The sequence below is a fragment of the Rhincodon typus genome, chromosome 29 (genome assembly GCF_021869965.1).
Source record: "Rhincodon typus isolate 14 chromosome 29, sRhiTyp1.1, whole genome shotgun sequence".
Lineage (NCBI taxonomy): Eukaryota > Metazoa > Chordata > Chondrichthyes > Orectolobiformes > Rhincodontidae > Rhincodon > Rhincodon typus.
The window spans coordinates 39,445,848-39,460,978 of record NC_063360.1 but is presented as its reverse complement, the minus strand read 5'-3'; the positions used below and the strand labels follow the sequence as shown (position 1 = coordinate 39,460,978).

General features: G+C 42.3%; 1 protein-coding gene across 3 annotated transcripts in view; it reads left to right on the top strand.

Annotated features, from left to right (window-relative positions):
• Positions 1 to 15,131, top strand: part of crtc1a (CREB regulated transcription coactivator 1a) — a 143,141-nt gene that overhangs the window by 81,836 nt on the left and 46,174 nt on the right. The window contains exon 11 of one of the 3 annotated variants that reach the window (XM_048614029.1): positions 2,990 to 3,091. The exons of the other annotated variants lie outside the window; for them this stretch is intronic. Coding sequence (XP_048469986.1) covers positions 2,990 to 3,091 — 102 coding nt within the window. The remainder of the gene's footprint in view (positions 1 to 2,989; positions 3,092 to 15,131) is intronic. 3 annotated transcript variants of the gene reach the window in all.

The window sequence follows — 15,131 nt, the reverse complement described above, 5'->3', positions numbered from 1 at the left end:
TCTACTCCCCTTCTTGAACAAGGGGACAACATTTGCTAGTCTCCAGTCTTCTGGCACTATTCCTGAAGACAATGACGACATAAAGATCAAAGCCAAAGGCTCTGCAATCTCCTCTCTAGCTTCCCAGAGAATCCTAGGATAAATCCCATCCGGCCCAGGGGACTTATCTATTTTCACACCTTCCAGAATTGCTAACACTTCCTCCTTATGAACCTCAAACTAACAGACCCATGGAAACAGACCCTTCGGTCCAACTTGTCCATGCTGACCAGGTATCCTAAATTAATCTAGTCCCATTTGCCAGCATTTGACCCATATCCCTTTAAACACTTCCTAATCATATTCTCATCCAGATGTCTTTTAAATGTTGTAATTGTACCAGCCTTCACCACTTCCTCTGACAGCTCATTCCATACACGTACCACCCTCTGCATGAAAATCTTACCCCTCAGGTCCCTTTTTTAAATTTTTCCCCTTTTGGCTTAAATTTATGTCCTCTAGTTTTCGACTCCCCTGCCCCAGGGAAAAGACCTTGGCTATTCACCCAATCCATGCCCTTCATGATTTTATAAACCTCTATAAGGTCACCCCTCAGCCTTCGACGCTCCAGTGAACATAGCTTCAGCCTATTCAGCCTCTCCCTTTTCTGAACCCTTTCTAGTTCCGCAACATCCTTCCTATAACAGGGAGACGAGAATTGAATGCAGTATTCCAGAAGTGGCCTAACCAATGTCCTGTACAGCTGCAACATGACCTTCCAACTCCTATACTCAATGCACTGACCAATAAATGCAAGCATACCAAACACTTTCTTCACTACCGTGTCTGCTTGGGACTCCACTTTCAAGGGACTATGAACCTGCACTCCAAGGTCTCTTTGTTCAACAACACACCCCAGGACCTTATCATTAAGTGTATAGGTCCTGCCCTGATTTGCCTTTCCAGAATGCAGAACCTTACATTTATCTGAATTAAACTCCATCTGGTACTCCTTGACCCATTGGTCCATCTGATCAAGGTCTTGTTGTACTCTGAGGTAACCTCCTTCGCTGTCCACTACACCCCCAGATTTGGTGTCAATGCAAATTTACTAACCATACCCCCTATGTTCACATCCAAATCATTCGTATAAATGACGAAAAGCAAAGGACTCAGCCATAATCCCTGTGGCACACTGCTGGTCACAGGCCACCAGTCTGAAAAGCAACCCTACACCACCACCCTCTGTCTTCTACCTTTGAGCCAGATATGTATCCAAATGGCTGGTTCTCCCTGTATTCCATCTGATTTAACCTTGCTAACCAGTCTACCATGAGAAATCTTGTCGAATGCCTTACTGCAGTCCATATAGTTCATGTCCTCCACTCTGCCCTCATCAATCCTCTTTGTTACTTCTTCAAAAAGCAGAATGAAGTTAGTGAGACATGATCTCCCACGCACAAAGCCACGTTGACTATCTCTAATCAGCCCTTGCCTTTCCAAATACATGTAAACCCTGTCCCTCTGATTCCCTCCAACAACTTGCCCACCACCAATGTCAGGATCACCGATCTATAGTTCCCTGGCTTTTCCTTACCACCTTTTTTAAACAGTGGCACCAAGTTTGCCAGCCTACAGTCTTCCAGCACCTCACCTGTGGCTATTGATGATAGAAATATCTCAGCAAGGGGCACAGCAATCATTTCCCTAGATTCCCACAGAGTTCTAGGGTACACCTGATCAGGTCCCAGGGATTTATCCACCTTTATGCTTTTTAAGATGTCCAGTACCACCACCTCTGTAATATGGACAGTTTTCAAGATGTCACTGTTTATTTTCCCACTTTGAATATCTTCCATATCTTTCTCCACAGCAAATACTGATCCAAAATACTCGTTTAGTATCTCTCCCATCTCTTGCAGTTCCACACGTAGGTAGCCTTGTTAATTTTTAAGGACCCCTATTCTCTCCCTAGTCACTGCTTTGTCCTTAATGTATTTGTAGAAGCCCTTTGGATTCTCCTTAACCCTGTTTGCAAAAGCTGTCTCATTTTTTTTTCTTTATTCATTCACGGGATGAGGGCGTCGCTGACCAGGCAGCATTTATTGTCCATCCCTAATTGCCCAGAGAGCAGTTAAGAGTCAACCATATTGCAGTGGGTCCAGGGTCACATGTAGGCCAGACCAGGTAAGGATGGCAGTTTCCTTCCCTAAAGGACTTCATGTCCCCCTTTTTCTCTCCTGATTTCCTTTTTAAGTATACTCCTGCCTTTGTACTCTTCCAGGGATTCACTCTATACCCTTCTGTCTATACCTGACATATGCTTCCTTCTTGATCTTGACCAAAATGTCAATTTCTCTAATCATCCAGCATTCCCTTCACCTACCAGCCTTGCTGTTCACCCTGACAGGAACATACTGCCCCTGGATCTCGTTATCTCATTTTTGAAGACCTCCCATTTTCCAGCTGTCCCTTTACCTGCAAACATCCTCCCCCCAGTCAACTTTTTAAAGTTCTTGTCTTATACTGTCAAAATTGTGAAAAGTGGTTAAACAGTGAATGGGGCAGGGAAATGAGTGAGCAATAGATGAAGTGAGTGTTGAGAGGTTGTGACAAAGTGAGAGGAAACATGAGGGACATTGATAGAGCACATGAGTGAAGAATAATGCAAGCAGGAGCAGCACAAGAGGGTGATGCGTGCAAGAGGGAAATTCTGAACAAGAAGAGGGGAGATAGCTCTGTTTTGTACCATTTTGTTCAACAGGTCACCTGTTACTGCACTGTCTTACTTGGAATCCAATCTCCAATATTTTCATATAAAAAGGATGGAATTCCCAAATCTCTTGGTTAATCTTTTGATTCATTATTTGTCTCAGGTGGCTGTGAACTGATTTTAATGGAAACGAGGATTTGAAATAATTACAGCAGCATTTTTGCCTGCGTCCACGCTGCCCAAGTTGTTATACTCTGCTTACTCAGCAGTTGCTCTTAACTCTGTGTTGTTCTGTAGGCTTCCCTCCATCAGTACCGCAGTAATGCTGGATCTCCAGCCAACCAGTCTCCCACCTCCCCTGGATCCAATCAAGGCTTCTCTCCAGGCAGCTCCCCTCAAGTAAGGGAACCTTTGCTTCCAGAACTTAACTGTTTTGACTAATTGATGATTGCAGTAACGCTGTCCCATCCTTGCCCATGTCACAATTTGCTTTGTCACTGTCCATCAACATGTGGCTGTTTAACATGAACTATTTCTGAGCATTTTTAATGTTCCCATTGCCACTTGTGTTGGTGTTTATGTGACAATATGACTCTACACATCTGCATGATTCAGTGTTCATGCATGTCATATGCATGTATGTGAGTGATTTGATCAGCCTGTTCATTGACTTTGGAGTTTATGGAAGAATGTCCCAGTTTCTTCAAATCAAGTGATGGTACAGGCAGAATGGATGACTGGGAGCCTGAGATTTATTTTGAGCTTATGCTTCACAACTGAGGGAACATGCTCTGGGAGGAAAGAGTGTGAGCAGGTGAATATATGAGATATGCACTACTGAAGCATGATTGTGAACTTGAGCAAGCAGAGGCTGTGCTCTAGGAGAGAGCCGAGAAGCGAGGAGGAGTATGGTCGCACAGCTAGTGGATATTCTCTGGGCCTCCAAATAGTGAGACAGAATTGGAGGAGCAAATGTGCCTGGAAATCATGGAGATTTGTAAGAAGTGTTGAGTGGGGATATTGTAGGACTCAAATTCCCCAAATGTCAAGTGAAGGAGGGAGACTAACTTCTGAAACATGTTTAGAAATCCCATGATCTTTATGTTCTTGGTCCGACTTGGAAGGAGGCATTTCTGAACCCGATGCTAGGAATGAGATGCGCCAAATGGACAAAATGTCTGTGGAGGAACAATTGGTTAAGAGCATTCATCATATCTTACAGTTTTGATTAATAATGGGGAAGAGCAAGGAACAATCTACAGTGCGACTTGTGAATTGAAAGAGGATAATTTCAAAGGATGAGAAAGGATCCAGCCAGGACCAAGTGGAACCAGAAACCAACAAGAAAACACTGTAATAAAGCAATGATTATTTTAAGGAAGAGCTGTTTCGGGTTGAAAGACGGGAAACAACACCGGGTCTCCTTTAAATGGCGAAGGAAAGGGGGCATAGGATGAAATTTTAAAAAGGGTACGTGATACATGCAGTGTATTCTTCAAATGAAAACAGATCAAATACAATATGGAAGTGACAATTAAAAAAAGACTAGCATAAAGAAAATGTGGATGCAGCATGACAGTTAATAGAAGAAAAAGTTCAAACATTGATCACTAACATGGAAATAGCAAATTTGTATTGAGGTTGGTTGGGTCTCATTAGTGACAAAGAGGATATACTAAATGCTCAGAGGGTACCTCTGTTTTTGTTCATTCAGGAGATATGGACTTCACAGCTAGGCCAGCATTTATTTCCGACCCCTGATTATATCTGGGGAAGGTGGTCGTGCTGAAGTCGATTTTGTCTGGGCACACCCACCGTGTAATTGGGGTAGGTGTTCCAGGATTTTGAGCTAGCAGCACTGAATAAGTTGCGCCGTATTTCCAACTGAGGATGCTGTGGGGCTTGCAAATGGTGTCAATCCTATGAGTGTCCACTCTTGTCCTTCCAGATGAAAGCGGTAATGGGTTTGGGAGGTGTTGCCTAAAGAGCCTTTGAGTTTCTGCATTGCATCTTGCAGATGGCACACACTGCTGGTACTGTGTGTCAGTGGTGGTGGAAGAGAATGTTTATTTGTGGATGTGGTGCCAATCAAGCAGGCTGTTTTGCTGTAGATGCTGTCCACTGTATCAAGTGTTGTTGAAGCTGCACTCATCTAGGCAAGAGGGGAGTATTCCATCACACTTAACATGATACAGGATTCCTTACCTTTCACCTGCTCTTGCAACTACAGTATTTATGTGGCAGTCCGGTTTAGTCTCTTGTCAATGGTAACTATCAGGATACTGATTAGTGGAGGATTCAGCAACAGCAATACAATTGAACATCATGGAGCAATGGTTAGATTCTCTCTTGTTGGAGATGGTCATTGTCTTTCACTTGTGTGATGTGACAGTGACCTGCCACTTGTCAGCCCAAGTCTGGATAGGAATTCCATTGTAGAGGAATCAGACAGTGATTCCAGAATCAGTGTCTCTCCAAGTAACAGTGTCTCTGTCTCCCTGATGTCAGAGGTTTAGAATGGCTGCAGAACATCCTTCAGGGGAGAGTACCAGCAGAGGTCATGGTCAACATTGGCACCAATGACTTGGGTAGGAAGGGATTGAGATTGGAAAGCACATTTCAGAGGTCTAGATAGGAGATTGAGAGAACGAGGTTTGAAAGCAAAATTCACAGGCTAGCAGAGGTGGGTGATGGCCTAGTGGTATTATCGCTAGATTATTAATCCAGAGACCCAGGCAATATTCTAGTGACTCTGGTTCAAATCCTGCCATGGCAGCTGATGGAATTTGCATTCAATAATAATCTGGAAATAAGAGTCTAATGATGACCATGAAACCATTATAAGTTGTTGGAAAAGCCCATCTAGTTCATAAATGTCCTTTAGTGAAGGAAAATTGCCACATTTACCTAGTCTGCCCTACATGTGACTCCAGACCTGCAACAATGTGGTCAACTCTTAACTGTCCTCTGGACAATTAGGGATGTGCAACAAATGCTGGTCTAGCCAGTGACACCCACATCTTGTGAATCATTTTTTTAAAGAATTGTGGGCATGAGGTCAGAAAGTAGATTTCAGGGGCTTTGATAGGAGATTGAAAGCAAAGACCTCCAAAGCAGAAATCTCAATCATGCTAGTGAACATCGAAAGAGGAGAATCAAATGATTGAACATGTACCTGGAAACCTGATGTTGAAGGATAGTGATTTCTGGGACATTGGGATGGGTTCTGGGGAAGATGGAACCTATACCACTAGATGATCTACATATAACAGAGCCAAGATAAATATCTTTGCAGAGAGATTTGCTAGAGCTGTTGGAGAGGTTTTAAGCAAGATTGGCAAGGAGGTGGGAACTGAAGGGCAAATTCAGAGCATGGAATAGGATGCAGAAATTTAGCGAATGTCTCTGCTTCCTCTGTCTTTCAGGAGTTCATACAGTGCAGGAATTCGGCAGTCTCAAAATGTGCATTTGCAATGCAAGGAGTATACAAAATTAAACCAATGAACTGAGGGCAAATATCGATGCATAGCTTGATTGCACTGCTACACCAAGGGATGTGAGGAAGACCACTTTATTATCCCTGGACATAGAGTTTTCAGGCAGGATAGAGAAGGGGATAAAAAAAAGTGGAGTATAGCATTATTAAAGGTCCTGGAGAGTGTTGCTGAACAAAGAGACTTTAGAGTGCAGGTTCATAGTTCCTTGAAAGTAGAGTCAGAGATAGCCAGGATGGTGAAGAAGGCATTTGGTATGCTTGCCTTTATTGGTCAGTGCATTGAGGATAGGAGTTGGGAGGTCATGTTGTTGCTGTACAAGACATTATTTATTCCACTTTTGGAATACTGTGTTCAATTCTGGACTCCCTGCTGTAGGAATGATGTTGTGAAACTTGAAAGGGTTCAGAAAGATTTACGAGATGTTGCCAAGGTTGGAGGGTTTGAGCTGTAGAGAGATGCTGAATAGGCTGGGGCTACTTTCCCTGAAGTGTTGAAGGCTGAGGGGTGACCTTATAGAAGTTTATAAAATTGCGGGGCATGGATAGGGTGAATAGCCAAGATCTTTTCCCCAGGGTGGACAAGGGCAAAAATCACATGACACCAGGGCAGCAGAGTCCAAAACTAGAGGCTATAAGTTTAAGATGAAAGGGGAAAGATTTAAAAGGGACCTAAGAGGCAACTTTTTCACGCAGTGGTTGGTGCATGTGTTGAATGAGCTGCCAGGGGAAGTGGTGAAGGTTGGTACAATTACAACATTTAAAAGGCTTCTGGAATAGCATTAAGTAGGAAGTATTTAAAGGGATATGGGCTAAATGCTGGCAAATGGGACTAGATATTCTAAATATCTAGATGACCTGGACAAGTTGAACCAAAGGGTCTGTTTCCATGCTGTACTGCTCTATGACTCTAGAATTGGTTGAAGAATCAGTCACAATAATGACAATGGATGAGATACTAAATGAAGCATCAAATGAGGCAACATGGGTTGAGCACAGAAACAAAACAGAGCGGACCCATTGCTCGACATGAACTTGTAGACCCCAAGATTGGTTGGAATGTTGGAGGAGCAAATAGTGTATTTTCTGGGGCAGGTGGGACCTGTAAAATGGATTGGGCCTGGACCTGAACCAGAATGGGACCAACATCCTTGAGGGTGCATTTGCTGGTGCTGTTAGCAGGAGTTTAAACTAGTTCAGCAGGGGACAGTGTGTTAGTTCAGTCGGGACACAGCAGATTTGAGTAAAGGAAGCAAGGCAGAGGGAGTTCCGCATGAGGTTGCTTGATCATTACTTTAATGCTAGGAATATTATAGGCATGACTTGAGTTAAGGTTGTGGATTGATATGTGGAATTGCAGTGTTGTTGCTCTCACAGAGACATGCTTGAGGAAGGGGCAGGGCTGGCAACTCCATGTTCCAGGACATAAGATCTTCAGACAGGATAGGGAGGGTGTAAAAGAGAAGATAGTGTTGCAATAGCAATTAAGGAGTCAGTTAGGAGTGACAATATCTTGAAAGGGTCTTCAAATGAGGCTTTGTGAGTAGAGCTTAGGAATAAAAAGGGGACATTCACACTGCTGGATGTGTCTTATTGTTCATAAACAATGTAGACAATTCATTGAGGTGTGAAGTAATCATGTTAAAAATTATTCATTGGATGATTCATGGCTATACCAGCATTTATTGCCCATCCCTAATTGCTGTGGGTCTGGACTCACATTTAGGCTAGATTGGGTAAGGATGGCAGTTTCCCTCCCTAAAGGACATTCCCAAATAGTAATTAGGTAGTCATAGTATAAAGGGTTTAGAGAGAGCAGATTTCTTGAAATATATTCAAGGTAGACTTTTATATCAAAATCTAGAAGATCCAAAACGAAAGTGCAGTGCTAGACCTAATTTTAAGACTGAAGCCTCACAGATGTTCGAGGTAGCATTGCAGGGCCATTTTAGAGTTAGTAACCACAACACCGTATGTTTAAGTTTGTTTTGGAAAGGGGAAAAGATGGTTGGAAGGGGGGGGAAAGGTGGATCTGCTTAAAATAAGGCAGGATCTGGCCAAAGGAGCTGCTCAGAACAATGGGGCGAGGGCGTATTCAAAGAATAATCGGGAAGCATACAGGCCCAGTATGTTCCTTACAGGGTGAAATGTAGAAGCAACAAGCTCAAAACCTAAGGTAGGTACCTAAGAATATTCAGGACTGGATCAGAAGAAAAAGAGAGGTGTATAACAGGTACAAAGGGAGTAAATCAATAGAGGCCCTTAGAGTATAGAAATTGAAGGGAGCAACGTAAGAAAACAATTAAGAGAGCAAAGAAGGGACATGAAGAAACTTTGGCGGGCAAGATTAGGGAAAATCCCAAGATATTCTATATCAAAAAGGATAACTGTGGAAAGAATAGGCCTATGAGGGACAAAGGAAGAAATCTGTTCATGGAGCCAGAGACATTGGGAGAGTGTTAAACCAGTACTTCACATCTGTCTCCGCTTTGAAAAAGAAGGGTATAGGTCCAGAATTCAGGAAGAGGGACTGAGATTCTTGAGCAGGTTGACAGAGAGTAAGGAGGTATTGAAGATTTGCACGGGTTTAAAACTAGACAGATCCGCAGGCTGCTGTGGGAGATGAGAGAGGAAATCACCAGGGCCACTGACCCAAATTTTTAATTGTGCCAGAGGACTGGAGGACAACTAATGTGGTTCCACCTTTCAAGAAGGGTGTTAGAGAGAGAAACCAGGGAATCACAAACCAGTGAGTCTCACATCAGAAATCGGGAAACTATTAGAGCAAAGTCAGAAAGAGGCAATTAGTCTTCACTTGGAGGGGCAAGATTTGATCAGGGATAGTCAGCACAGCTTTGTTAGAGGGAGGTCATGCCTAACGAAATTAATTTTTCAAGGTTGCGACCAGGTGTGCAGATAAAAGTAGTACTGTTGATGCAGTCTATATAGATTTTAGCAAGGCCTTTGACAAGGTCTTGAGATTGATAATGAAGGTAAAACTGCATGGGATCCAGGATAACTTGGCAAGATGGATCCAAAATTAGCTTAGTAGTGGGAGGCGGAAAGTGGTAGAAGATAGTAGAAAGCTGTCTGTGACTGGAGGCTACATAGGAGCAAGAAGGCTGACGTTTTGGGCCTAGAGGGTCTAGGCCCAAAACATCAGCCTTCCTGCTCCTATGATGTTGCTTGGCCTGCTGTGTTCATCCAGCTCTACACCTTGTTATCTCAGATTCTCCAGCATCTGCAGTTCCTACTATTTCTGTGACTGGAGGCTGATGGGATCAGTGCTGGTTCTCTTATTTTTTTGTGATATGTACAAGTGAAGTAGATTAGAATCTGGGAGGGATGATCAGTAAGTTTGTGGATGACAGGAACATTGGACGGCTGGTTGACAGTGAGGGAGAATGTCTTTTGGATTGTAGGACGATATAGATGCATTAGTCAGATAGGTAGATCGCTTGTCAGATGAAATTTAACCCTGATATAAGTGAGGTGATGCACTTTGGAAGAAATAACAAGACAAGGGAGGATTCAATGAAAGGCAGGACACTAAGAAGTTCAGAGGATCAGAGGGATCTTGAGGTGCTTGTTCTCAGATTCTTGAGGGCAACAGGACACGTTAATAGGTTAGTTAAGAAGGCATACAGGATACTTGCCTTCGATGTTATGACATTTCAAGTGCTCATCCAAGTACTTTTTAAAGGTTGTGGAGTTTCTCACCTCCCCTATCTTCTGGAGCAATGCATTCCAGATTCCCACAATTCTCTGGGTGAAAAAAATCCTTTCCTCAAATCCCCTCTCAACCTCTGCCTATCTCCTTAAAATTATGACACTTTGATAGGGGGCCAGTCAGCTTACTTAGCTGGGCAGCTGGTTTGCAATGCAGAGTGATGCCAGCAGTATGGGTCCAATTTCCATTTTCGCAAAGGTTATCATGAAGGTCTCTCCTCAACCTCTCCCCACGCTTGAGGCATAGTGACCTTCATGTTAAGCCAACACAGTCATCTCTCTCTAATGAGAGAGAGAGTAACCCACTGGGACTGTGGCAACTTTACTATTCTGATTAGGCCAGATCCTGCCCTATTTTAAGCATCTGGTGTTTTAATGATATCATGTAATGTCAGCAACTTGGACTCCAGGTCCTCAACTTGGATCCAAAGTACCTGGAAATACAAACCTTTACTGTACGTGTTCTCCTTGGATCACCTTGGTGTCCAGAAGCTCCCACGTGCTGCAGCAGCAACACATCACCTATCCTGCTGTCACTATCATGTTTTATTAATTAATTACTCTAGTATCCCTCTCTTGACAATTTATTGTAATTAATTTTTTAACTCTAATATTAATCTTAGGCTTAATAAGTTATGCTTTAGAAACAGAGGGGTCAAAAGGCTCAAGACCTAAATGCAAACTAAAGTGTAGAAATACTCAACAATTCTATTAGCCAGTCAACTGCAATCTCTGCAACTTGCATCGTATTGTGGCCTGTGATGCCACTCCATTGTTGGTCTCACTGCAGCTAGACCTCGTGATCCACTCCTTTTAATTTCTTTTACTCATCTCTCATTGTGGAGACTTATCCCTTGCAGTAAATCTTACTTAAAGCACCTTTTTCCCCGATGCACCAAGCTCCTGCTTTGAATCAAGTTCCCAGATGTAGTCAGTTGGCCTGTCTCACTTAGGCGAAATCTCTCTCACGTAACAGTAAACGCTTGAATGCTCATGAGACGGTACAGAGGAAATTTACAAGCATGTCACTGAAACTTGAAAATTGAGGCTATAAGAGAAAGATAGGCTTAGGAACGGTTTTCTGAGAACAGAGTAGGCTGTGTGGTGATTTAAGGATAGAGTAGGCAGGCATGGCCTGTTTCCCTTACCAGAGAGGTCAATTACCACGGGACACAGATTCAAAGTAGAAGGATTCAAGAGAACATGAGAAAAATGTTTTCATCCAGAGGGTGATGGGTACCTGGAATTCTCTGTCCAGTTGGTGGTTGATGCAGAAACTCTCAACTCATTTAAAAGGAACCTGAATTTGCACCTGGAACGCTGTAACTGTAAAGCCTATGGAGCAGGTTATGGAGAGTGGGAATAGAGTGGGTGCCTAAGTTTACTTGGCTGATACAGACATGATGGGCTGACTGACCTCTTTCTGTGCCATAACCTTTCTATAATTTAAATTATTGGCATTTAAAGGAGAGAGACTTGCAGGGCAAAGGAGATGGACTGACTGATTGGTCCTCAGGAAGCTGGCATAGAGGGTCAGCATAGAATCATGGAGAAGTATAGCACAGAAACAGACCCTTTGGTCCAACTCATCCATACTGACTAGATGGTTTATGTTAATCTAGTCCTATATGCCAGCAATTGGCCCATATGCCTCTAAACCATTCCTATTCATACACCCATCCAAATGCCTTTTAAATGTTGTAATTGTACCAGCCTCCAACACTTCCTCTGGCAGCTCGTTCCATACACGTACCACCCTCTGCGTGAAAAAGCTGCCCCTTAGGACCTTTTTTAAATCTTTGTCCTTTCACCTTAAACCTATACCATGAGTAATAGCAAGGATCAGCACCTAGTTTGAGCTGGTGTAAAAATAATTTTACCTTTTTAAGGGATTCGCTGTGATTTTCTTAATGGCTACTTTTTCATTTGCAAGGGCTACTTTTTGGTTTAGGATGCTGCTTTCTAGTTTTCTGAACTTTTATCATTCTCGCTAATTTATTTATTAGGTGGTGGAGTATTGTCTATATTTCTCTTATCCTGTGGGATATTTGGACTTGCACAGTTGCAGAACTAAAGTACATCAGTATCCTCAAAATGATCCACTCTCCATTAGACAGAAATACCACAATATCCAAAGGAAGGATTAACTTCCTACCCAACATGATTTAAGGTGGTACCAGACACAGGCGTAAGTTAATTTGTTTTTCAGAATAACTCAAACATCAACAAACAAAAACCATCACCATATCACAACTTACACAGACTAATGAGGTCACAGTGAATATTTTCTTCTGCACATGCGCAAAGTTGGAATTTTTTAACCAGGCAGTTATAAATCTATTTACTGCACCTCTGATGTCAATCTCATATTTAAATTTAAACCAAAAGAATGGTGGATGCTGTAAATCAGAAACAAAAACAGAAATTGCTGGAAAAGCTCAGCAGGCCTGGCAACATCTGTATAGGGAAAATAAGAGTTAATGTTTCGGGTTGAGTGACACAAGTGAGTTCTGAGGAAGGGTCACTCAACCCGAAACGTTAACTCTGATTTCTCTCCACCAGTGCTGCCAGACCTGAACTTTTCCAGCAATTTCTGTTTTTGTTTCATATTAAATTTATAGGTGAGACTGTTCATTTCATTAGGGTCCGCTTTGTAAAAGAAATGAAGTTATGTAGCCTTGAACTAGAGCGTCCACATAAATATGCAAGGATTTCATTATCTCAGTAATTTAAAGTTTCTTTAGAAACCAGTTAGCTAAGTTTTCCTTCAGTGACAAGTTTAAATCTGTTCTCTCTCCCTTGAAACATCCCTTTCCCCTCCCACCTATCCTTGCAACCACTCTTTCTGTAGCTGCCATTTCTCTTTCCAACTGTCTTATAGCTTGCTTTTCCCCAACACGCTTTGCAAGCTCTTCTAGCCCACATCCCTCTTAATGCCTCCTCTCCCCACACACCTGCCATAGCAGTCTACACGCTGCCTCTTGTTGACAGCATCTGGGCACATGGGACCAGCTTCCACATTAACAGATGATACCCAGCTCTGCTCCCTCACCACCTCACTTGATGGCTCCATTGATTCTGCATTGTCAGAGACCTTAGTAGGTACATTTTCACCATTTCAGTATTTAGCCATCATCTTCAAACCTTGATATGTCTTGGTCCTTTCCACCGATACCATTTGCCTCCCTAGACATTTCACGTTGAGTAAGACTGGATCACCTCAGCCTATTTGATTGGTCCACATCCATCACCTTCAAATTCACTCCCTTCACGCTGATAGTGACAGCACATTTAGCGGGTAACTGCTGTTCCTCCATACACAAACTGTTTTGCTGCTAATAGGTTCATACTGAGCCTACTCACCATTTTCTTTCATTCTACTTATGGGGTGACTTTTTTTCTGTTTGCCTCTGTGAGTGAATTTTCCCTGGGCAGTTTGGGAAGTATTTGTGGTCAGATTGTGCTGCCCCTGAGTAATGCTGAGGGCAGCACCCACTGTGAGTAATCATAAGGAATAATGCTGGCATCCATTTTGTTTGTCACATAAAAAGAAGTTGCAAATGCTATTGCTATTACTGTAAATTCAGATTTAGCTATAGGTAGTAATAATTTTGGATATCACTGGTTTGCCTCACAAAGAATTACCTCCTTCTGCACCTTAGCCTATTTGATGCAGAGTGTCAAATAATTTATCAGGATGGCTAGTCAAGTGACATGATATTTAACATAAAGAAGTACAAGGTGAAGTATTTTGGCAAAAGGGACAGGGAGAGGTAAAATAGCCTTAAATGCACTGTTCTGAAAACTTTGCAGTGGCCTAGAGGTTTATTATGCATAGATCTTTGAAGATGGCAGACATAGTTATGATTACTGTGTACCATAAACCAAACAACCCGAATTTACTGAATGATCCCAGAGATGATGATATCACCAAGATTTCAAGTCTGTAGCTTTAACTCTGTTACATTAACTCTGTTTTCTCCTCCACAGATGCTGCCAGACCTGCTGAGCTTTTCCAGCAACTTTGTTTTTGTTCCTTATTTACAGCATCCGCAGTTCTTTTGGTTTTTATAGAGCTATCTGGGTGTCCTGATACATCATTATTAGTGTATAGCTACAGCAAATGATTAGGAAGCAAATGGAGTGTAAGCACTGCAGGACAGTCGAACTCACTCTACAGAATACCTGCACAACACTACTTTTTTTACATAGTAACAGTTTGTAGAATTACGTAGTAACAGTTTGTAGAATTACATAGTTACGATGCAGTTGATTAGATCAAGTCTATAAGTCCATTAACTAAGCAGTAACTACATCAAGTCTGTAAGTTGATTGACTAGGCAGTCAGTTACATCAGATCCGTAAATAAATTACATCAAATTCATAATTCAAATAACTAGCCATGTTGATTGCATCATGTGTATTACATGTTTACTGGTCAGATTCAAACACACGGTGCCCTTTCGCTTATGTGGTCACTTGCTTATCTTGTAACCTTTGCCTCTGAATGTCCAGTGGTGTCTGCAAAGGTTCTGCCTTGCTTACTCATATCGGTTAGCAATTAACAAGGCTTCAGTGGTCTGGGTGGCATGCTTTTAGTAATGCAGAGTTAATCGCCTTAAAATATTCTATTCTAGTTTTTGTGAGACACTATATCATAAGTCTCTTTACTTTTGTACTAAAGGTCCTCTTTACTAATTTACCCACAAGCACACTCTATTACCACTATCTCACACACATTCATTCATAACTTTACTAACCACTCACTAGCATACTATGTTTACTATTATCGCATTTCATTCATACATTCATAAAACTGAGACCTTGCAATACATTTCGCTGTTAAAGGTATACTAAATTAAAACGTCCCTTCCACCCCATTACTGCCTTTTCACAGTTTTAACCTTTCCCGGCCCTATGCTGTTAATAGGGTCCGGACCCTGTGTCTACATCAGAGGCTATCCTTGAGTATGTGTTAATTTTGTAATCTATTCAGAATGATACCATCCTAGCCACTGTGTCACCCGAAACTATGAAAGATTATAATATGAATCAACCCTCAGCAACCGTCTCCTGGGACTTAAATAGCTTGCATGACATAACAAAGAACAAAGAAAAATTACAGCACAGGAACAGGCCCTTTGGCCCTCTGCACCAACACGTTGCCCGTCACAACTAAAACCCCCTACCCTTCCGGGGACCGTATTCCTGTATTCC